This window comes from Littorina saxatilis, unplaced genomic scaffold (assembly GCF_037325665.1).
Source record: "Littorina saxatilis isolate snail1 unplaced genomic scaffold, US_GU_Lsax_2.0 scaffold_374, whole genome shotgun sequence".
Taxonomy (NCBI): domain Eukaryota; kingdom Metazoa; phylum Mollusca; class Gastropoda; order Littorinimorpha; family Littorinidae; genus Littorina; species Littorina saxatilis.
In genome coordinates this window covers 15,166-42,268 of record NW_027127308.1, presented here as the reverse complement: position 1 = coordinate 42,268, position 27,103 = coordinate 15,166, and the positions used below count along the sequence as shown (strand labels likewise).

General features: G+C 41.8%; 2 protein-coding genes across 2 annotated transcripts; both read right to left on the bottom strand.

Moving 5' to 3' along the window:
• Positions 1–2,783: 2,783 nt before the first annotated feature.
• On the bottom strand, positions 2,784–7,899 carry LOC138955783 (uncharacterized). The gene is made up of 4 exons (XM_070327318.1): positions 7,880–7,899; positions 6,988–7,138; positions 5,160–5,358; positions 2,784–2,794 (listed from the first exon to the last, which is right to left on the bottom strand). The coding sequence occupies exons 1-4, from the start codon at positions 7,897–7,899 to the stop codon at positions 2,784–2,786; spliced, it is 381 nt and encodes a 126-aa protein (XP_070183419.1).
• A 2,264-nt stretch (positions 7,900–10,163) lies between these two features.
• Positions 10,164–25,202, bottom strand: LOC138955782 (uncharacterized). The gene is made up of 5 exons (XM_070327317.1): positions 25,194–25,202; positions 12,667–12,951; positions 11,012–11,419; positions 10,686–10,891; positions 10,164–10,176 (listed from the first exon to the last, which is right to left on the bottom strand). Exons 1-5 carry the CDS (start codon positions 25,200–25,202, stop codon positions 10,164–10,166), a joined length of 921 nt encoding a protein of 306 aa, XP_070183418.1.
• Between the last annotated feature and the right edge of the window lie 1,901 nt (positions 25,203–27,103).

The window sequence follows — 27,103 nt, the reverse complement described above, 5'->3', positions numbered from 1 at the left end:
ACTGCTCTTTTTTGTGTAGTCGACATCTCACCGACTTGAAAGGATGTTTGTAGAGAATTGAAAACCATCGTCTTTAGGCTCGGCCAAAAAAACTTCACGAAACTAGCTGTAAGCCCGTCCAAACCTGGCGATGATCCGTTCCTCAATAACTGTAATGCTCTGCCAATTTCGTCAATAGTAAATTCCCGGTCCATGTCAACTTTCTGTTCTTGTGTTAACTGTGGAATATTTAATCCATCAACTTTACGTCCCTCAGCTTTATTTTCGTCAAAATCAATATTTTTTCCAAATACAGCGTGGTAAAATTTTGTTTGCTCTTTCATTATTTCTTCTTGTGATGTAATCATATTCCCGGAATCATCCATTAATTTGTCCATTATCTTAACGTTTGCTCTTATCTTTTCAAGATTCAGGAAGTAGCGAGTGTTTTTCTCACCCTGTTCAATAAATCTTTCTCGCGATCTTACTTGTGCACTCTTTGCTTCTTGAATATTGAATATTTCAGTTTGTGCTTTAAATTTTCTCTTTGTGTTAACAAATCCTGATTTTTTGTATCAATTGACAATTTCTTATCTGTTTCGTTAAGTTGCTTTTGCAACATAGATTTATTATCAATGTTTTGCTTATGTTTATTTTTACTAAATCGTATGCAGAATTCCCTTATCTGAATTTTACAGAAATCCCATTTGTCGTGGGGGTTGTCCTCGAAATGATCATTCATATACTGTTCCAAAAACACATTCATTTTGTCAACAAACTCAGAATCACGCAAAAGGCTGTCATTAAATTTCCAATACGAAGGACCTCTTACTATATGTGTTAAATTATAATACATAATTACCATTCTGTGGTCGGTTTGTGCAACTGATTGTATTTTACAATTATTAGAACGGTTCAATACAGCATCACATGCTAAAATATAATCGAGTCTCCTCGCAATAAAAGGTGTCTTGCGAGACCACGTAAACTCTTTATCTTCTGCATGAAACAAACGCCATACATCATTCAAACCTTGTTCATTCAATAAACTCTTAAAATTGTTTACGTCTATTTCACAATGTTTTCCTCCACTTATAATGTCCAAATTATTGTCCAACACACAATTAAAATCTCCGCAAACTATTTTTCTAACATCGTTTTTTTCATTCATATAATTCATGAGAAACTTATAAAATGATCTTCTTTCATTGACAGTTGTGGGACTGTAAACATTGATAATATACAGAATTTCATCATCCAAGTGAACCTTAAGTTCCTGTACTCTTTTAGATTTCTCAACACACTTAACATCATACGGAAAATTCTTTCGGACCAAAATCATTTGGCCCAGGCTGTGGTTCGTTGCAGATGAATAAAATAATGTCCCTCCCCATTCTCTTTCCAATTGATCAACATCTGCCTCTGTAACATACGTCTCTTGTAAACAAATTATATCAAATTGTTGTTTTCTCAAATTGTAAAAAAATGCTTTCCGTTTTGCTCTATTTCGCAAACCGTGGATGTTTACTGTAGAAATCGATAAGGCCGCCATGGCTAAAAATAACTTACATTATACTTGAATCGTGTATCGTGCTCGAAAGTCCGTGGGGCATAGCGAGGTCAGAGGCCGAACAGTTCTACATGATGCACGGGGCAGTGTCATCCCCACACACTATCATCCGTGTTATGGTCTCTATCAAGGTCACGGTCAAGTGTGATGTCATGTGCAGTGTCTACCACTGTGTTGTCTAGGCGTGTTATTTTCGCTGAAACGTTTTCCATACCTGGGGACACGCGGTTTCTCTTGCCAGGGGTCATGGACCTTGACCTCGGAAAAAGTAAGGTGGACTGGTGTGTACGCGGCCTGCTGGTGCGTGCGTAACCTGCCGGGGGGTGTTGTAGGGATGTCCGGGGAATGGCGGCAGGTGCGTCGCTGGAGTTCTCTGTTGTGTCGTTGTGGTTGAGAGCTCCGTCGTTCTCGTCAGGGGACTTGTTGGATGCTTGGGTAGTCCCCGCGGCTGGAACAGTACTGTGCAGTGTGGCCCCTTCTCCCTCATCCTCGCTGAGCGGTGTGCACGTGGGGTCTCCCCGTTTGTGACCGGGTTTCCCACATTCCAGGCACACTACGTCATTGTGACATTGGGCAGAGGTGTGTCCGGCCCGCAGGCATCGTCCACATGGAGCCTGTTGTTGTTGCTGTTTCTTAGCGGCCTTCTGCTCGAAGTGGAACACTGATGCGGTGAATGTGCCGATGGGGATTCTATCTGGAAACGGCTTGTCGGGTACCTCGACATAGATGAAGCGTCTACCAGTTATCCAGCGGGTGAGTCCTCCGTTTTCATCTCTGGCCCTTTCCATGAAGAGGTCGGAACGGGGTTTCCCTCCGAGTTTTTGAATCACTGCCGTGATGTCTTTATTATTGAACGATATTGGGATGTTCCCTATCGTGACTTTTGTAGTTTTCACCTCTCTCTCCCCATATCTCGTCATCACTACAAACGGGTTTCTGTCACACGGGGTGACCGTCACTCCGCGTAACGTAAACCCAGAGAGCAGTAGTTTCATTCGGGCGTCATTGGTTTTCGGGTAGATCCGCCATAGGCCGCCGATCTTTTGTGCGCCTAGTATGGTATCATGGCCGCTCTTCTTCTCACATGCAGAGCATAGTTCGTTCACTGAGTAAAGTCTTTCACTGGAGGGTAAATATCTGTGCTGCACAAACACCGGCAGCACCCCTGGTGGGTGTGAAGCGGCCATCTTGAATTTGCCGGTCTGGATAGTCAAGTTCGAAAAATCGAAAAATATCACACAATATCTGAAACAAGAGGTCCAGAGACAACCTTGAACGATTCCTTGGCTGCCAAAGACAAAACAAGTAGGTGGAAGCTGGCACTGTAGGCTGGTAGATAACCAAACTCCTCAAAAAAGTCGCAGCTCCCGCGAACGGCTGCCTGACGTCAGGAGCCTCGTCTTCAATCCGCGTGAAAGGGACTATTATAATGGTTATATCATACTTATACTGGTATGAATGTTTGAACAGTCTTTACGATAAGCACACACATACTTATACACGCTTTTGAAAAGTATATTAACAGCTATTGCGTTTTCAGCGTAGCAATAGGGTCCGATATTTAGAGGAGTCAAGTATAATGCCGACGAGTCGGAGACGAGTCGCATTATACTTGTTCGAGTCTAAATATCGGACCCTATTGCTACGCTGAAACCACAATAGCGTTTATATAGCTATTCTGACATTATATTCTGTGTTAAAATCATGTTTTTGCCAGCAACAACTACCAGAATGGTCCATGTCGTTGATTGCAGACGATGGTTATAGTGCGCATATCCCTTTGCGCATGCATCCGCGGAAATCACCGAACATTGAAAAACCCACGGACATGTAAACGGAGAAGACTCGAGATAACCGGATGTTTGGCATTACGTCAATATGCCATGATTCATATGACGTCACGTATCATGCTTGTTTACGAATATGCTATGTTCGAAAGTCTGACTTCTTTTGGGGATTCGCGTGATGAAGACTGCAGTAAATCTGTAGATGATAGAACAAGGATTGTCTCGGAAGAAAGTCAACGACTAAATGTTTCAGACCGGTAACTTCATTTCAACATTGCACTATACAATGGACGTTCCATGAGGACAGGAGAGTTTGCTGATTATTTGCTAAACATTGGAAAGACCGTCCGCTAGAATCAGAGATAGGTCGCTTCAGATTGCAGCTTGCAGCTTGTCGGTTGAACTTTGCAAGGTTTGTTGACTGTTAAAGAACTGGATTTTACACGTACCGTAAAATCCCTAGCATAAGCCCACCCCCCCTGTGCACAGATTTAGGGCAAAATTGGGGGGTGGGCGTTTGCTAGGGATAGACCCCTTTGCACAAAGTAAGTTTTGTGCTCAACCGTGTAATTGAGTGAATACAAACCCAGAAAGCATGTAAGTTAGGTCGTGTGAGTAGAAGTGAAGGAAAAAAGAAAAAAAAGGACTTTGAGGCAAAGAAAGCCATCCATGAGAGAGAGAGAGAGAGAGAGAGAGAGAGAGAGAGAGAGAGAGAGAGAGAGAGAGAGAGAGAGAGAGAGAGAGAGAGAGAGAGAGAGAGAGAGAGAGAGAGAGAGAGAAAAGGACTGGCTCTTCTGAAAACAACACGAGCATAGTCATTCATATAAATGTATGAGTAAAAAGAAAATCGCCAGACCTTTGCAAGGACAAACAATAACAACACAATTCCGGGAAAAAGAAACGTGATGAAATGTCGAAATGTCAACACCAATGAAGCCCTTTCTTTCTGTACAGGGAAGAAATTACACGATCGTCTTTGGAAATGAAACGTTAACTGAACTTGGATTTTGTCTTCAAAAGGCCCAATCTTTCTGAGAAAGAAAAACCCACAAACTTAGGAAAAAAAAGAGAAGGGAAACTCGAAAAAACATGAACGATGGGTGGGAGTGAGGAGAGGGGACAAAGAATAAGAAAAAAGGAAAGAAACACGAAAAGGTAAAGAAGGGGAAAAATATGACTTTTAGAACAGTCTGCACAAATCCTGGTGAAAGTGAGCCTATAGTCTCTTTGAAAAAATCAGGGTGGGCGTTTGCTAGGTAGTTACCCCTGTGCACAACTTTTGGCCCAAAGTGGGGGGTGGGCGTTTGCTAGATGGTGGGCTTATGCTAGGGATTTTACGGTAATGTTTGTCATGTACAGTAAGCAACAAAAAACACACACACAAAGCAAATGGCATCGTCTGTCGACTAGTCACAGAAACAAACCTGGCGAGGTATGCGTGTACTTACACGTGGAAGAAACCGGAACCATGCGTCTTTGTTATTGCCGATATCGTTTGGATATCGGCAAAAAAATACCATACCGTAGCGTTATCCTTTGATGATCGCAATAGGGATGTGGGAGACCATCCAATCACAGCCCCCGAATTCCCCCACGTGTCTATCAGAATAGCTATATACATGTATAAGATATGTGTAAGTGTGTGTGTGTGTGTGTGTGTGTGTGTGTGTGTGTGTGTGTGTGTGTGTGTGTGTGTGTGTGAGAGAGAGAGGGCGAAGGTAGCTAAAGAGAGCGATAGGGAGAATTAATTTCTGTATTAAGACATTTAAATTTCATGACAGCATCAAACCAAGAATATCAGCTTTTGCAATTATTTAACTCACCACCAACATGTAGTTCTTTTTTCAGCACTGACGCCAGCTGAGTGCCACAGGCCTCACAGTCACGTGGCAGGACGTCATCACGATGACCAAGTCCTTCGTGACGTAATTCACGGATGAGAGGCCCGTCAGTGTGGGGGAAGACGTTCTGCTGGTACTCCCTCACCTGACCGTACTTGTGGAATATCTTGGACATCTGAATCTGTAGAGGTGATGGGAGGTAAAACTGAGCTAGCATGGAAAAGTATAACTTCAACCGGTCTCAGAGAGAGGGAGAGTAAGTTAAAGTCACACACGCGATTCAATCGTTGAGATTCAATCGCGCGAGTCAATCTTGAGCCGATCGCACATCAGATCGTAGGCCATTGACCCGTCACACGATGAACGATAGACGAACGATTGACTAACAATTGACGAACGATAACTCCACGCGAGCGGGGCGGAAGTGACGTGTCACAGTGAACACGGCAAACGCGCTTTGCGAGAGCAGACGCTAATGTTCGAACATCGCTGTACCTTTCTGAAAAATACCTTTCAGAATTACGCCTTTGCGAGAAATAAAGTTTCCAGACAGTTTGTTTGTTTGTTTGTTTGTTTGCTTCACGCCCAGCCGACCACGAAGGGCCATATCAGGGCGGTGCTGCTTTGACATATAACGTGCGCCACACACAAAACAGAAGTCGCAGCACAGGCTTCATGTCTCACCCAGTCACATTATTCTGACACCGGACCAACCAGTCCTAGCACTAACCCCATAATGCCAGACGCCAGGCGGAGCAGCCACTAGATTGCCAATTTTAAAGTCTTAGGTATGACCCGGCCGGGGTTCGAACCCACGACCTCTCGATCACGGGGCGGACGCCTTACCACTAGGCCAACCGTGCCGGTTTTCCAGACAGTTGCAATTAATGTTTCCCGACCGCTGTACACGCCTAAAACGTCTCCTTTATATCTGAGTAAGAAACTGTTCTTCCAAAATGTTTTTAATCGACGAAGAGACGCTGTCCGCCACTGTCCGCCATTTTTTACGTCACGGCGTGAAGGCCGCAACGACGCGTTCTGATTGGCTCTGCCCCTGCGATTGACTTACGACTGGGTCGCAGGAATAGAACAAGCTCTAAAGTCGCAGACTTGTCGTGGCTATTTTCCACGACTCAGTCGCCCGTGTGACAGGGTAAATCTCACGATTCAATCGCGTGTGTGCCTGCCCAATAAGAGAGAGAGAGAGAGAGAGAGAGAGAGAGAGAGCGAGAGAGAGAGAGAGAGAGAGAGAGAGAGAGAGAAAGAGAGAGAGGGGGAGGGGGAGAGAAAAAGAGAGACAGACAGACATTGAGAGACAGGCAGACATAGACAGATAATGATGAAATTATCAGTGGAGACAGACAGACGGACAGACAGGACGGACAGACAGTTGAACAGTCAGACGGCCATAGTAATGAAGAAGCGGGATGGAATACGGCGAAGGAAGCAGACGGTATGAAGAGCAAAGTGGAGTCATAGAAACAAATAGTTGTTTGATGTTTGTTTGCTGTAAAGTTTGCGCTTTTGAGGAATGGGAGTGTGCATACATCGAAAACGCCTCACTTATTGGAAGTTGATGTTTCACTTTGTTTGTTTGTCAGAATACAGAATACAGAATACGGAATCTTTAATTGCCCAAGGTTGGAAATTTGTGATGACATTGCGGTTAAGAAACATTTCAATCCAGCCATGTACAACAACACACGTATCATTTATACAAACTGATCAAAAACATTAATATATGATGACTCTATGATGAAAAGATACCCTTTTAAAGAATAGGATTCTGTCGACATCAAACACGCCTTACTTCCCGAACGACGGCAGCAGGGGAACGCAGGGGAATGTAAAGGGGGAACAACTTGAAGTACTGCGGGATCATGTTGTGAGTCACCTTGGCAGCCCACAGATGGAGGTTCTTCACACGCTGCACCAGCTTGTCACAACACGTGGTGAAATGACTGTCAAAATATACAATGTGGAATCCAGATCATGTTGTAGTACGGAAGAAGACGAAGAAGACGAAGGAAGAAGAAGAAGACGAAGGAAGAAGAAGACGAAGGAAGAAGAAGACGAAGGAAGAAGAAGACGAAGGAAGAAGAAGAAGACGAAGGAAGAAGAAGACGAAGGAAGAAGAAGACGAAGGAAGCTGAAGACGAAGGAAGAAGAAGACGAAGGAAGAAGAAGAAGAAGACGAAGGAAGAAGAAGAAAAAGACGAAGGAAGAAGAAGAAGAAGACGAAGGAAGAAGAAAGAAGAAAGAAGGAAGAAGTAAGAAGTAAGAAGAAAGAAGGAAGAAGAAGACGAAGGAAGAAGAAGACGAAGGAAGAAGAAGACGAAGGAAGAAGAAGAAGAAGACGAAGGAAGAAGAAGAAGAAGACGAAGGAAGAAGAAAGAAGAAAGAAGAAAGAAGGAAGAAGTAAGAAGTAAGAAGTAAGAAGTAAGAAGAAAGAAGGAAGAAGAAAGAAGGAAGACGGAAGAACAACAACAACAACAACAACAACAACAACAACAACAACAACAACAACAACAACAACAACAACAAGAAGTACGGGAAGCTTGTTGCAAGACTCAATAAAACACTCATGAAGAAAAATCAAGTTAACGTGCCGCCATGGAAGAAGAAGATGAAAGATGATATACTTATATTGCTGCCACAAACACCTGCTAAAGAACTTGGTCAGTCAAATTAGAAAGAAACACCTCTTGCCTCCAATGCGCATCATCCACTATGACGTACAGATGATCGTCCTTTGTAGTACGCGAGGCTACATTATCCACCAAGTCATATATTCCGTGGAAATGGACCTTGTGCGCCTATAAATAGATAAATAAAAACATGTATATTAATAACTGATTAAGGAATGGATGGATGCATGGTAAAATTGATTGATTGATTGAGTGTTTGATTGAATAATTGATTGATTGATTGGTTGGTTGATCGATTGATTGATTGACTGATTGGTTAGTTGGTTGATTGATTGATTGATTGATTGATTGATTGAGTGTTTGATTGAATAATTGATTGATTGATTGGTTGGTTGATCGAGTGATTGATTGGTTAGTTTGTTGATTGATTGATTGATTGATTAATTGATTAATTGATTGACTGATTCCGACACAAAAAGGAATTTCTAAAGGGGAATACTTACTCAATAAAGATAAGTGGAAACAGAAAACAAGTCAAGCGAAGCACAAGTAATACATTTAATCAATCTGCCGAACGCACAGAATGAAACAGAACGCACTGCGGAATTTCAGAACAGATTTGCCGATTACCCGCTGATCGCTTGAAGTGACAAGCCAGTATAGCGCAGTAGTGTAGAGTGCTTCACAGGAAAGGGTGCTCTATTCTTTTAGACTTTCTACGCCCACGTGTGAATTGAACGATATTGTTGTCTAATGAGTGGTCTCTCTAACGTATGTAGGATAATCATGACTATTTCACTCACCAATGAAGGGCATTTAGTCTGTAAGCTGTGATACATCCAGAGTGAAGCTGCCATGCTTTCGTTGAACATGCTGACCACACATACATCATGTCCGTCTCTCAGCCACTTTTCCGCTTGGAGGATCAATATGACTGTCTTCCCCGTCCCAGGAGGTCCTAAAATGCAGAGATGTGTTTACCCCTACAACACCATCATCATATTCATTCCCATCATCATTATTTCATATACATTTTGAACTTCATTAGTGCACATGCTTAAACAAAAGAAGGCGTTTTGTCAAACAATTTGATTGCTTGTCTGTTTCCATAACAAAATTGAAGAATTTGTAAGGACAAACAACGGTTCTCGAAATGAAAATCAGATAGATAACGTGTATAATGATAGCAAATGACGTAATATGTGACAACAACATAAAAAAATAACGTCCTGAAGATCTTCGTTGGTCCTTGCAGAAACACAGCACTTGGGTATTGTTTTTCTTTCATTTGTTATATGATTTGATTTTTTTTAAATCAATAAAAATCATAACAAACTATGACTTTAGACCAAAACTGAAAATTGGGTCTCCAGGGGAGGCTATCATCTTGCTGCAAATACAAAGGGTAATATACAGCGGTTGTCTCCCTTGTCAGCGTTTTGATCTTTCTTTAAAGTATGGACCTGATAGTTATTGTTGCAGCCAAGGGGGAGTTTGACTGAAAATATGTAGGACATCAAATGGAATGTCATCAGTGAATCTAGCACCTGGCACAAGCAATTTGTACACGTTTAGCTAGAAAGAAAAAGAAGTTGAAGAAAAAAAACAAGAAGAAAGAGAAGAAGAAAAAGAAGAAGAAAAAGAAGAAAGAAGAAGAAGAAATACACTTCTATTTGATTTATCTAAGGGTCGGACAAAAAAAGAGGAAAACGCAGAGGACTTTGAGTTGCCAAGAGTTGACAAGAGCAACCATTACCTGTGAGGTAGACAAGACGTTCCCCAGAGTTGAGAATCTGGATCTGCCCCTGGTGCAGCACAAAGTCCATGAAGCGAGCTGCAGTCTCCGACACCCCTTCCCCCTCAGTGCGAACCACCTGTGAGGCTTTGCTCACTGTTGACGGACAGAACACCTTCACTGTTGTTGCTGGGCCTGCAAATCTGAACAATCATCGACTGATGTGCATAAAGCCTCAAATTAACGGAGCGAAGTCGACTACGCGAAGTATACTTCACGAAGCTGGCAACCCCTTCCCCCTCAGTTCAAACCATCTTGGAAGCTTTGTTCACTGCTGACGAACAGAATACCTCCACGGTTGTTGCTGAGCCTGCAAATCTGAACAATCATCGACTATTTTGCATTAGCTTCATCTCTTACTAATTTCCCATACGTTACATATTTTCCCGTCCTGCCTCTCCTCTTCTACTAATCATGCTAGTTCTCCGTCGAGAGTCTAGCACTTGGAAGAAGCGGACGCATACGCGGAGATTTTGCCAGAGATAGGTGTATCCATACACGCGAGTCAACATAATTCGTTTAGAGTCGCAGGTGAAAGAAAAGCTAGGCTCCGGATCTGGAATGTAAAGGGGACATTGTCCAAGTTTAATCCTGTGTTTCAATGTCTACCATGCAGTTTCTGTCAGCAGTTAACTCCCTGCTCATGTAAACATCTACGTCACAAGTATAACCACGTATTTAATCGACCTGTAATTGATACATGCTTGGCAGCGTTTGCTTCTGTTCGCTTTGTTCAGACGACTTATTGCTATCATGTATTTTGCTTCTAAGTAAATATATATATATATATATATATCACCCCCTGTTTTTAACACAACTTTGATGAAGGACAATTTTCTCCTGACGTTCTGCGGTTCATGTTAATATACGCATACATACGTCAGGATCTGAATTGTATTCTCTAAGCACGTAACAAGTCGTTGTTTATTCTTCACCATTGATGATTAGTCCCTCTCAAGGGAGCGTGTCCAATGAAGAAAAGACACATCACTGCTCATTTTAATATATTCTTAAATGAAATAATCGTAATTGTCATTGTTCATCAAAGACTGTTTCATCACTTACTTTGCCACAAGTTCTTCATACACATCCTTCGTCATAGCGGGGTCCTCGCCTTTGCTCGTCATTAAGGCCTTCCACCACTGATCCATTCCCTTCATGACGTCATCAGTGACCTCCCAAAAACTGTCTCTGTCTGATACTTGGTCGGACGTCAGACACAAACACACGGTGTCTTCCGTATCGGCAATGCCAAAACAAGCACACAGCTCCTGCCATAGAAAGTATATTACAATGCCAAAGGCCAGAGAAGAACTGTTGGATATCAGTGAATATTTCTCATATCTTAAAGCTCTTTCTGCCCAACAAAACACACAAATCTATGAATTTACCTTTTTGATGGCGGGGTTGTCCTTCAACACCCGCTGTAGCTGAGAAGTAGTGATGTTGGGAAGCATCAGGGTCTTGGTCACCCGAGGTTTGTTCCGCATGTCTCCAGTCACGTGCTTCAGAACGTACTCAGACTTGTCCAGCTGTTTGATGATCTGCTTGAGTCTGCTTGCCAACGTCTTGTCCTCGCTTTCCTGGGACTCTGGCTTCCCAGTGAACCGAGTGCCCACAGACTTGATCTCAGCGGCCATCAGCCCGTAGCGTCGGTGGATGATGAGGATGTCAAAGTCTCCTCTTTCTTTGTTCTCTTTCCTCAGGTCCTGGGGTCGACGCATTTTCTTGGCTGCAGGAGCGAAGCAAGGCTCTGCCAGGTAGCTGGTGAACTGGAGCTGGGACAGGACGAACATCACCTGCGTCGCGAAGAAATAGATTCGGTGACAGAGACTTCCTATACCCCCCCCCCCACCTCCCCACCCCAGAAGATTTTAACTTTTCAAAGGTGATCAAGATTTGACATAAAAAGTGTGAATGGACATGCGCTTTTTAGAACGTTCCTTTTACAGAGATAAACCTAAGTGTAAATAGTTTCAAACATAGAGACTCCCGGGTGAACTGAGAAGAGAAACATACTTGCATCGATATATATAGTAAATGTTTTAATGGTGTGTAGATGTTTGTTTTTTCTTGCCAGTTACCTGCTCAATTCAATACCTGACTTAGCCAATTAATAATCTTACTAACATACTATCGATAAAATCAACTATCTAACCAATTGAGTTGCGAACTAACTAACCAACAAACAAACAAATAAACTTACTTCACTGCACATAGCCTGCAAGGAAAACATAACACAGCAGACCTGGTATGGACTTTAAAAGACATTTCTCTCTTCGTGTACGCTATTCTGTAAGTCACCAAAGATACCTCCAGACATTTTACCCGGGATAAGAGCTTCCGGCTACTTTTACACATACCAGAAATCAGATGTCAGTAATGAACTTGACTCAGAAAAACTCTCCCATAGGAAGCAGCCAAACTCTAAACTTTTGGCATGTGTCTGGTATGTGGAAGGATGCGCGTTTCCCAGATGGACGGATTTATCACGATATACATATATTGGTTAACCCACGTTCGGCGAGGGATTTATTTCCCAGAGTCAACTTTGTGCAGACTATCCTGGTATCCGAACATCCCGTGTGCACGCATGCGCACGATAAAGAACCCAAGTTCACAGCGAAAGTATCAGGGCTTGGAGACATGAATACACGCATGCAGGAAACAAAAACAATTAAAAATGGGTTGCGCCTTATATATACTGTATGGCATCTCGATTTCCCCAGGGAGAAAGCAGCCCGAATTTCCATGAGGGTAACCTCAAAGGACTATATGAATCTTATCCTGATCCTTACACAGTTTTGGAACTGTTTCTTTAATGTTAACTTTGTTTGTGTGCTGCAACTCTCCCCCACACTCGTCGGCTTTTCGGTGTGTGACTATTAAGGCCGTCATTTTCCAGTTTTTTGGGGGGGAATTGAATGCGAACTGAAGCATTTTTATTTCTTGATACGTTATGTGCTGCGTTGTGTTTTCAATGCAGCGCATGCCCATAACAGAATTACGTTGGTAATGTTGATGGTGCGTTGATTGGTTCTCTAACCTTCTCATAATCTGCGTTATCTCCGGGCGCAGATGCGCTACCTCGCCCACAGAACTTCTTGAGACAGTGAAGAATGCGCTGCTGTTCGTGATCCTCCAGCTCGTCGCTCTCGCTCACCTCGAAGGATCCTTTGTCCGCCTCTTTGACGGCTGCTCTGGGCACAGCCACTTGCTGCTGAGCGATGTGCTCCACGTCATAGTTGATGCGCTGCATGTAGACAGGGGGCACGAAATACGCCCGTGTGTCCAGATCTGGGTACCATTTGAGAACGTCCTGTCGCCATTTCTGTGACGGAAAGATTGATTGATTGATGGATGAATGAATGGATGGATAAATGGATTGATATTTGAAGGTTGATTTATTTATTTATTGATTGATTAATGGACGGACGGATGGATGGATGGATTGTTCTTTCTGAATTATCATGCAAAGATACATGTTCTAGGTAGACTTAAATACTATTCATACTTTATATCTGACCGCTCAGAGGGCGTAATTGGCAAATTTGACGAATCTGAAGAATCTGGGGAATACACTTAATCTAGACGCACACGGCACGATTTGCTCGAAAACGCACCACAAGTATGGTAATTATTTAAATCAATGTGAGTGAATGCACTTCAAGACGCTGCTTTTCTCCGGCGTTGGAAACAAAATGTAGTTCAGAAGCGGCGCATGGCGACAAGATAACCGGCGCGATCTATGACCCGGCCCCCCAGTAACCACATCACGTAAATAAGAATAAGAATAAGAATAAGAATAAGAATACTTTATTATCTCATAGAGAAATTCAGGGGTGGTACATAACAATAATACAAACAAGACATTGATTTTACATAAAACATATAGCACTATATAACATGGACATCTTTAAAGCACTGCGCTTACATATTCTCGCACACCTACGCGTATAACGAACTATGGGAAGGGAAGAAGGGAATTAAATCAGTGGAAGTAACCCAAACATCACTAAGAGTGCTCTTTCTTTATCTAATCATCGATAGTGTATTAAGCTTTTGAAACACTTACTTGCTTTGTTAAAGTAAAGACAGCCCTCCTGCACGGCAGTATTTTATATATACGACAATATCTTATAGTATAACTTTGAAAACAATCTAAGGGCATCTTTTCTTAGGTATTATCCCTATAAAGCTAAACAAAACACGTATGTTGGATAATCCGCAGTGGAAACAATCAAACAAAGGCGAAAAAATCCATTATCATCAGTGAAAACGTTAATGATGGCTGTGAACACACACACACACACACACACACACACACACACACACACACACACACACACACACACACACACACCTCTACACAACATCCTTATCCTAACACTAACATCATTTCAGTTGTTTAAAGATAGTGTACCTAAGGCGCCATTTTGGAACGTTTTCTGATGAGTTGGACATGTACAAATTCAAGGGACATTCGTTTTACACAAAACTTGCCAGAAACTAAGACAAAAAAATTAAATGAATTTTAATCAGCGAGCTGTTTGCTTCGCCCAGCTCTCCTGTCAGGAGTCCGGACTTCCGGTCGTCATTATTATTTTGTTAGTTTTCATAGATACCCATTCGTCAAAGCAGACTAAGACCGTTGGATTGAGGAAATGCGAGCTTCAGCGAGCTTTTTCATGACCTCGAATTGAGACCATTATTTTTAATATTCACTGAGACGAGGTATGTAACCTCTTTATTCCTCCTTTCTTCAGTTATTAAAAGAAAAAAGAAGTGATACCTTTTGGGAATCGGTAAGTAGAGGTTACATGCCGAGTCTCAGTGAATATTACAAATAATGGTCTAAGTTAGCGGATCATGAAAAATGCGAGCTTCAGCGAGACGAGGTATGTAACCTCTTTATTCCTCCTTTCTTCAGTTATTCAAAGAAAAATAAGTTTTTGTGCTTAAGTTTGATTGAATCCTAATCACTCAACCAGTCTACCTTCGCAGGCGAGTGATTAATGCGCGGTTGTATAGTTCCGTGAAAATCATTCAATTCTGTTAACACTTCTTGTCAGTTTCCCTGTTTTGGACTAACATCAAGTACACAGTTATGTCGTTATACTGCTGTGGCTGTAAAGGCAGATATTTTGTATTTTAGTCATGTTTTGGTATCAGTAAAGAAATTGTCTCTCGTTGAATTCAGTAGCAGAGGAACTTTTGCACCCGTGTTCCGACGTTAAATACTGTATGAAATTCGGTTTTCTGTGGCAAAACAGTGTATGACACCGCTTTATGTTCTTTAAATTGGTGGCATGCGTGCATTTAGTTGCGTGTGATCTGTTTATACAATGACATATTGTTGAAAACTGACCGTCGGATTGCAGTCTTTTGTTGATGCAGCCGAAATCTGAAAGGGGAACTACTCGTGTCGCTAGACAAAGTATGAGAGTTACTTGCTATCGATGAACGATTGTGCACGGCAAATCTGAATTCAGAAAACAACCAAACTCGTGGATTTTATATTGAGATTCATGAGTTTAAGCCCGTAGTTGCTGGTTTAAATGCGGTATTTTTGTATTGTTTGCTCCAGAAATGTATATTTCGTACATTAGAGTGTTCGAAACTTTTGACTCGCAAAACGTAGATCCACAATGTGTACATTCTCTACCCATGAGCTATCGAATATTCAGGCCCGTTGTTGGGTAAGTGATTTTGGTTGTTGGATAAGTTACCAAAAAATAACTAGCCCTGCAAGTTTACAGGGAGAAAGAAGCAGAGGGCCTTTTAGCGCTCAGATTTTCAAAGGACTTGAATGAAGGCTGACACACCTCACAGACAGATTATAGGACGTAGTGTTGTAAACAGAATATCGAAACAAGTCCCGTGAAGCGATTTAAAGACATGTAGTCAAGATCAACACCACAAACCAATCATCGCCGAGACTACATTCAGATAGTCTTGGCTAACCATACCGAAGACCGAGACGGGTCACGCTCGCCTCCGCGAAGCACGCGTCCGTAGTACTTACTGAACCTATTTCCTTTCATTCTGAGCATATTTTTAGAGTAAAAATGACATATCTATATATTTTTGAATTCAGGAGAAGATGAGGAATACAATTTGAAATCTGATTGCGTAAAATCGATTTTCATGACAACTTTAATGAGCAAACTCATTAATTATTTGTTAAGCCTCCAAGCTGAAATGCAATACCAAAGTCCGGGCTTCGTCGAAGATTACTTGACCAAAATTTCAACCAATTTGGTTGAAAAATGAGAGCGTGACAGTGCAGCCTCAGCTTTCACAAAAAGCCGGATATGACGTCATCAAAGACATTCATCAACAATAAAAAAAAACCCGGGTGGGGATATTATACTCAGGAACTCTCATGTAAAGTTTCGTGAAAATCGATTCGGTAGTTTTCTTTTAATCGCTGTACACACACAGGCACACACACACACACACACACACACACACACACACACACACACACACACGTACACACACACACACACACACCTCAACTCAACTCAACTCAACTCAACTCAATTTTATTAATCCATATGGAAATTAAATTGTAACAATACTCATTTCCAACAAAAGAATAAGAATGCATAATAAAAATAAAAACATCATAAGAAAATAAGTGAGTATGATTATTATGAGTATGATCACAGTCTCACTAACGCAAACAGTCATCCGTCAAGTCAAGTCTGCCAACACACAACTCACTCACACAACAACAATAGCAACAGCAATACAATTTAACAAAAACCATAATTCCGACAACAAAAAGACGTCCAAGAGTCCACCTCCACATCCACGCACACACAAGGTATACAAAGCACCACATGTCGACTAGAACACCGCACATTTGAACTACGGTAATACAGTTACTAAAAATACATACATTACAGATAACCCAGCAACAGAGTACAGTAATCCTGTACAGTACGACCCTCATCTCGATTCCCCCTCTATGTTAAAACATTTAGTGAAAACTTGACTAAATGTAAAAAGATGAAAACAATGGAGGAAACCCAAGGTTTTCATTTTTATTTATATCAATAACTTGGGGTTTGTGCAGCTTCAAAACAGTTCAACTTACTACATGTATCTCAGAATATAGCATGACTTCCATTCTTTGTCTCTGTTATTCTAGTGAGAAAATATCCAGCGATATTTCTCCGTAGGCCTAAAGTTCGGCCATGACCAAGTCAAAATAACTTGCGCAGCCGCAGAAACAAGAAAAAAGAAATATTTTATGAAATGATTGGGAGCCACGCAAATTTGACCTCTTGATTCCGACCATGAACCCGCTGTTGATAATCTGGAAGGTCGTACCAGAAATGCAGATCTATCTCTGGCCGATTCATAGATTCAACCTACAAACTGCGACCTCATCTGTGATCAGATGGCCAAGCAATGCGTGAAATCTTTTATTCTAAAGCCTTATGGCTCGTTTCGACAAGCATTAAACGGATGAAATTAACCACATGCAGTTTATTTCTTCAGAAAATTGCAAACGCATCAATACAGCCTCCTGTTGGGTTCGGTGATTTGTACATAAACGTCTTCCTCACGATAGATTCGCTGATTTGTCTTTCGAAGCCGTCATCAACACGAACACAACGATTGCAGAAGCAAACTCTGTACCTACACGACCGAGACACAAGACTGGTTATTTCACAGCTGCAATGCGAACAGAGAACTAAAAGACGTTTTGGGTAAGCTTACTCACGTCAAGTCTTCACTGACAAGCTAGGAACAGACGGAAAAGTCCGAACAAAAGTAAATGACGTCAAAGTCTCTTTTGTTTTGCGTGTAACTTTGTCATGACGTATTTTTGTGGCAGTATGCGCGACAATTGTTTTGCTTCCGGTGTCATTTTAGACTGATAAGCAACTCAAAAGAAGTAGCTGAGCCTGTGTCTTGAAACAGCTGAAACACTCTTTTGGGTTGCCGTTTCAATGTTAACTAAAAAGTTAAAGAAAAAAAACAATGTTCAGTTGCGAAATGACAGCGGACTGAGCATTTATTCCGGTTGATGAAGGTACGATTGAAGCTTTTATTCACTCCGTCAACCAACAAGGCTAGATTTGTAGCAGACGACAAACAAAGTATGCGTTTTTCCTGTCTTGTGATGACGATTATGCCGTTATAAATTATCGGTACGTTGTGAAAACATTTCAAAACAAAATTTAGCTTTGATGCGTCACGGGATATATACGTTTTCATCCATGGAATTGGTATTTTGTCTCGGTAGGGTGAATGAATTCATGATGTTTTTTCCGGCCAAAACTGGCCTTGCCAAGACTGAAACAAAATATAGTTCTACAACTTCTAGGCTTGCGTTGCTTATTCTGCCCATGGTGAATTTCCCATGCTTTGTTTCCACATCCCATGACAAATTCTCCTTACTTTGGTCATGCCATATATACTTTACAGCTCCGTCCATCCATGGTATCGCGTGATATTTTTTGTCTCGACGGGGTGAAAGAATTTCAGGCATGGGAATTGAAAATTGTAAAAAAGGCTGAACATTTATAACTGAAGACGCGAAGCGTCAAGTCGGCGGCGCGAAGCGCCTAGCTTTACTAGGGGGGGCCGGGGGCATTCTCCCCCGAAAAAATTTTCTCCAAAGAACCCAGATGGTGCAATCTGGTGTCATCTGAGCTCCAAGTTTGCTATTAAATTCTGTTTTTAGAATCAGAGTTTTTAGTACCAATTTTTGCTTTTTTTAAGAAAAGAAATATATACATGTATTATATGGTGTGCTTGCCCTTGAGTAACTGAAAGATCCTGAGATGACTTATGTGATTTAATGGAGGATGTTATTTGGATGCTGCAAAGAACCGACGCGCTCACAAAGCAAAACGAACACTAGGATTGACAAGTTAATCAAAGTTATATTGTAGATATGATCATACAGTCATAGCGAGCAGTTCATCAAAATTATTATATAAAGGGCTAAACAAGCCTATGGAGAGTCAATGGTTTTGTATAGGAGTGTGGCGGAAAAAAGCTAATCTAAGTTTGGAAATTGGAATGATGCTAGGGCGTAGAGTAGACATCACTGGCTTGGGCGGAGTGGGAGCGCGGAGCGGTAGAGCGCGGAGCGGTGGAAACTGATAAAAGAAAAAACTAAACTTAGAATTTGAAACTTCAAACTAAACCTAAAACTGTCCTAAAAACATAAACATCAAAGATGGATGCCAGAACTAGAAGGAACCGGAACAAAATGGCGGCCGAAACAAGATGGCGGACCAAAACCAACATGGCGGCAAATCAAGAAAAAATCACTAAAGCTATCATGAAAACCAAGGCAAAATATGTTAGAAAACCAAGGCAAAACTACTACAAAAAATAAACGTATGACATACTAGGCTAACTAGACAAGAAACAACACGCAGTGAAAGGAAAGCTGACCAACATTACAGGACGGAGAAAAACAAATACAACTCACAAACATGAACCAAAATCTTACAAATTGTTAGCAAACAAAACCGGCTCAAGGCCAAATCATAATAAAAAAGAAAAACCTCCTAGGAAATGAGGCCACTACCAACCAGTCTCAGCTCGCCCCTCACATGGATAAAACCAGGGCCGGACCCAGGGGGGGGGTTCCGGGGTTCCGGAACCCCACCCCTGGAAAAAGCATGTACCTTGCTTTGAGTGTTTTTTTTTTTTTACTAGTTTTAGCACCAAAACAATGCTGCTCGTAACCCTCAAAACAAGGCCCAGAATGCACCAGATTGCACAGATTTTAACCGTTTTTCAAACAATTTCCGGGGGAGCATGCCCCCGGACCCCCCTAGTTAAAGCAGGCGCGCGCTTGTGGCTTCGCCACTTCGCTGATTTGCCCCCCCAAAAAAGGAGGAACCCCCCCCCCCTTACAACTCATTTGGTCCGGCCCTGAAAACGTAAGACGAAGACCGGCCCCCGTAGCGCAGTGGTTAGCGCATCGGGCTGCGGGCCGGGAGGTCGTGGGTTCGAATCCCATCAGGGTCATGTGGGTTTTTCGGGCTACGGTCGGCTCCTACCCAGAGTGGAAGTGCTATGGTTCCTATGGGAAGGCTGGGATCACACAGCCGAGTGTCATTCACTTAACGAATGCGATTTTGAGGGTGCTCAGGTTCTGTATACCTGACTAACACCGCAGGTGCGGCAGTTCTCGGGCCTGGTTGACGCCAGGATATATTATGACAGTAAGCGTAGAGTGCTGCCCTGTCACGTAGTCTCAAAAACCAAATTGGAAATCCAAAGCATCATTATTATTATTATTTATTTATTTTTATTAGTGAGTATTTCTACGCACATACCCTCCCAGAGGGAGGCTCATGGCGTTTGGCGATCATAATAATCATCCTCATCTCATTAATCATCCAAAATATAAATTGTCCTTGCTCGTGTGGCCCTTCATGCCCGGAGCTCTCATGGTGACCTTGGTCTCAGTGTTCCTGTTCGATCCTTCCCTGAATAGTAGTTCTGCTGTCAGTCTTCAACGTGTGACGTTCTGGGGGGTCGACGGAGGGACGTGGTGGAGGTCTGCTCTCTGGAGGAGACGCTCACTCAGTCTGGCTCCACGACTTAAAGTCAATGTCGTTTGTAGGGGGCATAGTAGGTAGTGGGCTGCTTCCGTTAGCTCGGGACAGACCCACTACTGAACACCGTCGAAGTGACTCAGCAGAAGTGGAGTGTCATCTTCCGAGGGTAGCCTACCGCAGCGACCCGACATCCCCCCCTGGAGCGTCTGTAAAATCGACAAGTCTGGCAGCGGAACGAAATTCAGAGGTGGTTGGAGCAGCGAGTGCAGGGACGGGGCGGTGTGAGAGCACAACGGGACAAGGGAACAGGTGCAAGGACGGAACAAAAAAAAAAAAAAAAAAGAAAAAAAAACTAAGACAAAGAGAAGGAAAGACGTCAGACAAACAAAGATTCGAATCGAAATTTCGCGAATTTGGTAAATAAAAGAGCAGAATGGAGACAGAAATGTATACTCGCCTTTGACAGCATCTTCCTACTCTAAGCAGGCTCAAGGCGAGCAACTAACGTTAACATTACAAATTAAACTTCATAAAAACTGGAGGCTGGCAGAAAACTGGGTCCAGGAACAGAGCAAAAAATAATAAATCTATTCTAAAACATGTTGATCCTTCAACGGCTTCCCAGCAAGTGACAAAGAATAGAGGTGATAAACCGCAAAGGTGAGCAAGAAATTACTACGCGTGACAGCAAAAACTAGGCTTACAGTTACAAAGCGTGCGATCCGTGAGGAAAATCTCCATAGGCTTGCTAATGAGTAATGGCGTCTAGCGTAAGCCATACAGGCACATGCAATTAATATCAAAATAACGTAGGCTACACACTCGTTCATAATCTTGTTTGTTACGTTGTTAAACGTCCAGTAATCTGCAAAAAGTCGTACCAGGACGCTCATAATTTATAAAGAAAAATAAAAGATCAAGAGCAAACTAGACCCGCACGCGAACCTACAGAGGTGGCTGCAAGATGGGAACAAATAGGGGCAAAAATGAGATAAGGAAAGAAAAGTGAAAGAAAAGAGAGGTGAGAAGGAGATCAAAAAAGGGGGAAGCCACCACCACGGAAAGTCGCATGCGAGTCAAGCTAGAAGCATGACCAAAAACACAAACAAAACAAAAAGAATCTAAAATACACGAAAGGCTCCTTAGCAGGGGCATTCACATATGGTTTAAATTTGTTAACAAATTGATCTGTTGAGACAAACAGGAAAATGTAACTTGTAACACAATCTGTGCAATCTGGTTTACTTTCAAACATAAAAGTTCAAGTAACTGAGGCGGGCGGTAGCAGTGCGTGAGCAAAGTATGGAAAGTTTTCGCGGGCTTTTGCGCAAAGGCAAAAGTAACCGGTGCTTTTTTTGTGTGCCTCCCCCCTATATTTTTTCGGCGGACACCTTTGCTTTTTCGGCGGAACAAAAAAAAAATTCGGCGGAAATCCACCGTTCGGCGGACAATTCCCATGCCTGAAGAATATAATGACGTCACTCTCGGCAGAGCCTCGAGTGACGTCATCATATTCATTGACCCAGTCTCGACAAAAAATATCACGCGATACCATGGATGGACGGAGCTGTAACTTATACTTATGTCCACACGTATGCATGGGCTAATTAAGGCAATCCCTCCACTTAGACACTCACCGACCTGACAGCTTTCTGTTGATCTTAGCATTTGTTTATGAATTTAGTTCGACATTTGACACGAGTGTTCGCTTCGAAATGATGTCTTCAAAACACTTCCACCCTGCACCAAAAGCACCCGGCTAGTTGATTGTTGGTATGTGTCAAATTGGACGGATGGTCGTGTTCGATGTAAAAGCCTGACCAGACCTAATATGTGACCCTCCACCACGAAATGAGTCGCATGTCACCTCGCGCGGTTCTGCGCTAGGCTTAATATAAGTCCGGGGAGTGTCTGGTAACAGTGTGAGGGTCACCTTAGTCACAGGCTTATACCTCAAACAGTTTTCGCTCTTTTCTAAAACGGTTTTCACCACTGGATAGAGCATACAAAACTCTTTAGGAAAAAGTAAAAATATGAAAATCATGCAAAGGTGACATGCGACTCATTTCGTGGTGGAGGGTCACATATGGAAAATCAAGTTGGAAGGACTGCGCCTTTTATAGCACCAAACTACCTTTCACACACGAAAATAACAATTCGCACTGACAAAACATGCAGGCATGCAGTTTTTAAGCGACCATGCAAAATCAACAAAATCTGTACTAAGTACAGATAGACAGCATACAAGAGTCAAACAACAAACTAAAACAAGAAATCAGTTATGAACATGGTCGAATCAATACACAAGATCGGGCGAAATATTCGAATACAAAATAAATACATAAATAAACACAGAGAAGGGGAATCTTTCATTTTGTTGTTTGCCTGTATTTCTGAATCTTGCACGTATTTTGTATAGTCACTTCCGCTAGCAGATTGAGCCTACAATACGTGTAGCTCTGCCGTCTGTAAGTAACGTGGTTAGGTATCGAATCGATTCGACAGGTGTTTTTTTTATTGTTCGTTGTGATTATTGAATGCATGAATTCATTATGAATACACGAAAGAATGAATGTATGAATAAATGAATCAATAAATGAATCAATAGATGAATGAATGAATGGTAAACTAATCAATCAGCAATTCATTTTCTTTAAAATAAAATAAAAAAAAGATCCATTAATCAGTCAATCAAGCAATCCATTAATACATGTATGTACCGTAAACTACCTTGTAAACGCCCCCCTCCCCCCCCCCCACCTTATGCACCAAATTCGCTCAAAAGTAGGGAGTGGTCGTTTACTAGGTACTGTCCCCAATGCAGAATCAATTCCTCGTGAGAAATCTTGGTATTTGATTACTTGGTATACAAATGTCAATAGGATGTGTTTCTGTTCAAAATGTCTATAGCTCTATATAACTGTCTTTGTCTGTGACACACAAGCGTCCGTGTGTAAGGGCCTTGCAAAAATGGAACCTGGAAATGAATCACCAAAAAAAAAATCCCTTTGCGTGATGGTTAAGAACACAATGTCATGCTCATATCGTGAATGCAAACTGAATGATAATAAATCAAGATCTACTTTGTATAACCGGCATTACGGCGCAAGTGTCTGAACAGAAATCCCAAACGTGCACAAAATGAATAGTGTCATAAATGTAAGTTCCCCAAATTCCCCAAAGTCGACCTCTTCAACCTAAGAGGAGTTTCCTAAATCTTCATCCTGTTTAGCATGGCTATTCAGAGACTGCAGTGACAAACGGTATGACCACATCGTAGCATCTTGTCATTATGCATCGGAATGCTATGTCCGTATTGCGTTTTACAAACAATTAGAACAAATAATTTTTATCCTGCCATCCTTGATCCAAATGTCTTCGGTGGGTGTTTACAAGGTACTATACCGTATACACAGTTTTTGATCCATTAAAGTAGGGGCCGGGCAAGCTAACACTACAAAATGTACTAACCAAAAAACAGCAACAAGAATACAAAAACAAGACCCGGTTTTGATTTATCGTCTTCGTCAGCACAAGTTACAAAAACAATAAGCTAAATAAAAGAGTTGCTGACGAAGACGATAAGTCGAAACCGGATCTTGTTTTTGTATTCTTGTTGCTGTTTTTTGGTGAGTACATTTTCATTTTTATCTTGTTCTATTTCTCTCACATGCAGTCCCTTGTTCTATTTCTCTCACATACAGTCCCTTGTTCTATTTCTCTCACATGCAGTCCCTTGTTCTATTTCTCTCACATGCAGTCCCTTGTTCTATTTCTCTCACATGCAGTCCCTTGTTCTATTTCTCTCACATGCAGTCCCTTGTTCTATTTCTCTCACATACAGTCCCTTGTTCTATTTCTCTCACATGCAGTCCCTTGTTCTATTTCTCTCACATACAGTCCCTTGTTCTATTTCTCTCACATGCAGTCCCTTGTTCTATTTCTCTCACATACAGTCCCTTGTTCTATTTCTCTCACATGCAGTCCCTTGTTCTATTTCTCTCACATACAGTCCCTTGTTCTATTTCTCTCACATGCAGTCCCTTGTTCTATTTCTCTCACATGCAGTCCCTTGTTCTATTTCTCTCACATGCAGTCCCTTGTTCTATTTCTCTCACATACAGTCCCTTGTTCTATTTCTCTCACATACAGTCCCTTGTTCTATTTCTCTCACATACAGTCCCTTGTTCTATTTCTCTCACATGCAGTCCCTTGTTCTATTTCTCTCACATACAGTCCCTTGTTCTATTTCTCTCACATACAGTCCCTTGTTCTATTTCTCTCACATGCCGTCCCTTGTTCTATTTCTCTCACATACAGTCCCTTGTTCTATTTCTCTCACATACAGTCCCTTGTTCTATTTCTCTCACATACAGTCCCTTGTTCTATTTCTCTCACATACAGTCCCTTGTTCTATTTCTCTCACATGCAGTCCCTTGTTCTATTTCTCTCACATGCAGTCCCTTGTTCTATTTCTCTCACATGCAGTCCCTTGTTCTATTAGTTTAGGGGGTGGGCGTTTTCTCGACACTGGGTGTTTACAAGGTAGTTTACGGTACTGTAGTTTACAGACATGCACAGAATAAAGAATATCCTCCAACACATCCCTCCAAGTGGACCTTTGTTCTCGTAATTTTGGCTAGAACAAGGTATTTGTGCTTTGATTTTTAGACATGCTCATCCCATTGACATTGTTTGTGACAGCAGCAAACCTACGAACTAGAGTGCATTATGTTGTTAATATGTGGGTCAACCAGTAATGACAGCGTAATTCCACAAAAATAGATTTGCATTATAAAAATACATACTTAGAGTTATATTAATCACCACACTCGGAATAACCAGAAGTCAGTGAAGAGTACAATGACGAAATGATGACGGAGCAAATACAAAAACTTGTTTTTGATGTGTTTTATTTTTGTAGAGAAAGATTAAGTGTATTTAACTTACCTTAATGCTGTCTATTGATCTCTTTGCATTCAAGTAATTGGCACTACAAGAGAAATGGAAAAAAAAGTAGTGTATTTACCTTCGACATTCCGAGCCCGCTATTAGCTCCGTTCGAGCGTCGACGTTTTTAAAATGTGCACAGCGCAAATTAATAAAACCATCTGCATATCACAATTTCACAAGACATGATTTCTCTCGAAGGACCGTGCTTCTTACATAATTGCTGATATTCCATCAGGAAACACCTAAGTGGGGCTGGTCTAATAAGCTTAATTGTTACGCCTATGCTGCAGTAGGCACTTGAACGTCAGAATCACACACGTACAATCTTGCAAGTGTTTGCACACTTGGACTTTCGTTAAGCTTATGGTGAAATCGTAAGTAAGTGACATGGGCTGGGTCAGCTTATGCTGTATTCTGCTTTTTGTGTCATTATGAACCATAAGGGTTGGTACATAGAGCTTAACTCTGATTTCGCGAGCAATTCTGCCCGTCCGTCCGTCCGTCCGTCCGTCCGTATGTCTGTCTGTCTGTCAGTCAGTATCTTTGTCTGCCTCTCATTGTCTCTGTCTGTCTCTCTATCTAGCTGTCTGTCTGTCTGTCTGTCTGTCTCTGTCTGTTTGTCTGTCTGTCTGTCTTCGTCTCTCTCTGTCTCTCTCTGTCTGTCTCTGTCTCTGTGTCTCTCTCTCTCTCTCTCTCTCTCTCTCTCTCGTGTGTGTGTGTGTGTGTGTGTGTGTGTGTGTGTGTGTGTGTGTGTGTGTGTGTGTGTGTGTGTGTTTATTTACATTTTTTATTTCATGTTATGGGGAATCTGATATTAATGTCGAGCGGCCAAGCAATGTGCTAAACAATGTCAGAATATAAACTTCTTCATTTTAAAATTGTCTCATGCAACACAAAAAACATAAAAAAAGCTAACATAGACGAAACGCAGAATGAAAATAAGAATAATCACGGTGCTAAAAAATGTCAAATGCAGTTTCACAAGTCCTCAAGTCCTCCCTGCTGAGGAGCTTTCAGCAAAAACAACAAAATTGCAAATATCAAATACAGAATTGAAATAACATTGACAGTGTTTGTTTGTTTGTTTGTTTATTTGTTGCTTAACGTCCAGTCGACTACGCAGAGCCATATCAGGACGAGGAAGGGGGGGATGAAGGGGGCCACTTGTCAAGCGATTCCTGTTTACAAATGCACTAACCCATTACTTGTGTCCCAGCAGGCTTTAGTAAAACTAAATTAATACCTACTGGAAGATTACCAGTTTCCAGTATGTTAAAATAGGCTTAACCTATCTACTGCTGGACTTACATCAGAACACTAACAGATTAAACTATACATGAATCGCGAGACAAGCGGCAAGAGAAGAGATTTTTGGAAAAAATACAGGTGAATGAGCAAGAAGGCAGAAAAAAGAAAAGAATTCATGAAGAAAAAGAGAGCATGACAGGAAAGAGGAACCAAAAATCTACCTAACAGCAAACTAGAAAGCTCCTGCGGTTCCAAAAACAGGAGGGGCTTTTAATTTCATAACCGCAGTGCCCCACTGCGGGACATTGACAGTGTGAACAGAACTAATCTATCATACAGTGCAATAAATTGAAGATGTCAAGCCTTTATTTAACATGAGCGAAAGTTGACAGATGTCTGAATATAGTAGTCAGGAAATGTTTTTCATACCAGAACAGAGATTAACAAGTCGCGTAAGGCGAAAATACAATATTTAGTCAAGTAGCTGTCGAACTCACAGAATGAAACTGAACGCAATGCCATTTTTCAGCAAGACCGTATACTCGTAGCATCGTCAGTCCACCGCTCATGGCAAAGGCAGTGAAATTGACAAGAAGAGCGGGGTAGTAGTTGCGCTAAGAAGGATAGCACGCTTTTCTGTACCTCTCTTTGTTTTAACTTTCTGAGCGTGTTTTTAATCCAAACATATCATATCTATATGTTTTTGGAATCAGGAACCGACAAGGAATAAGATGAAAG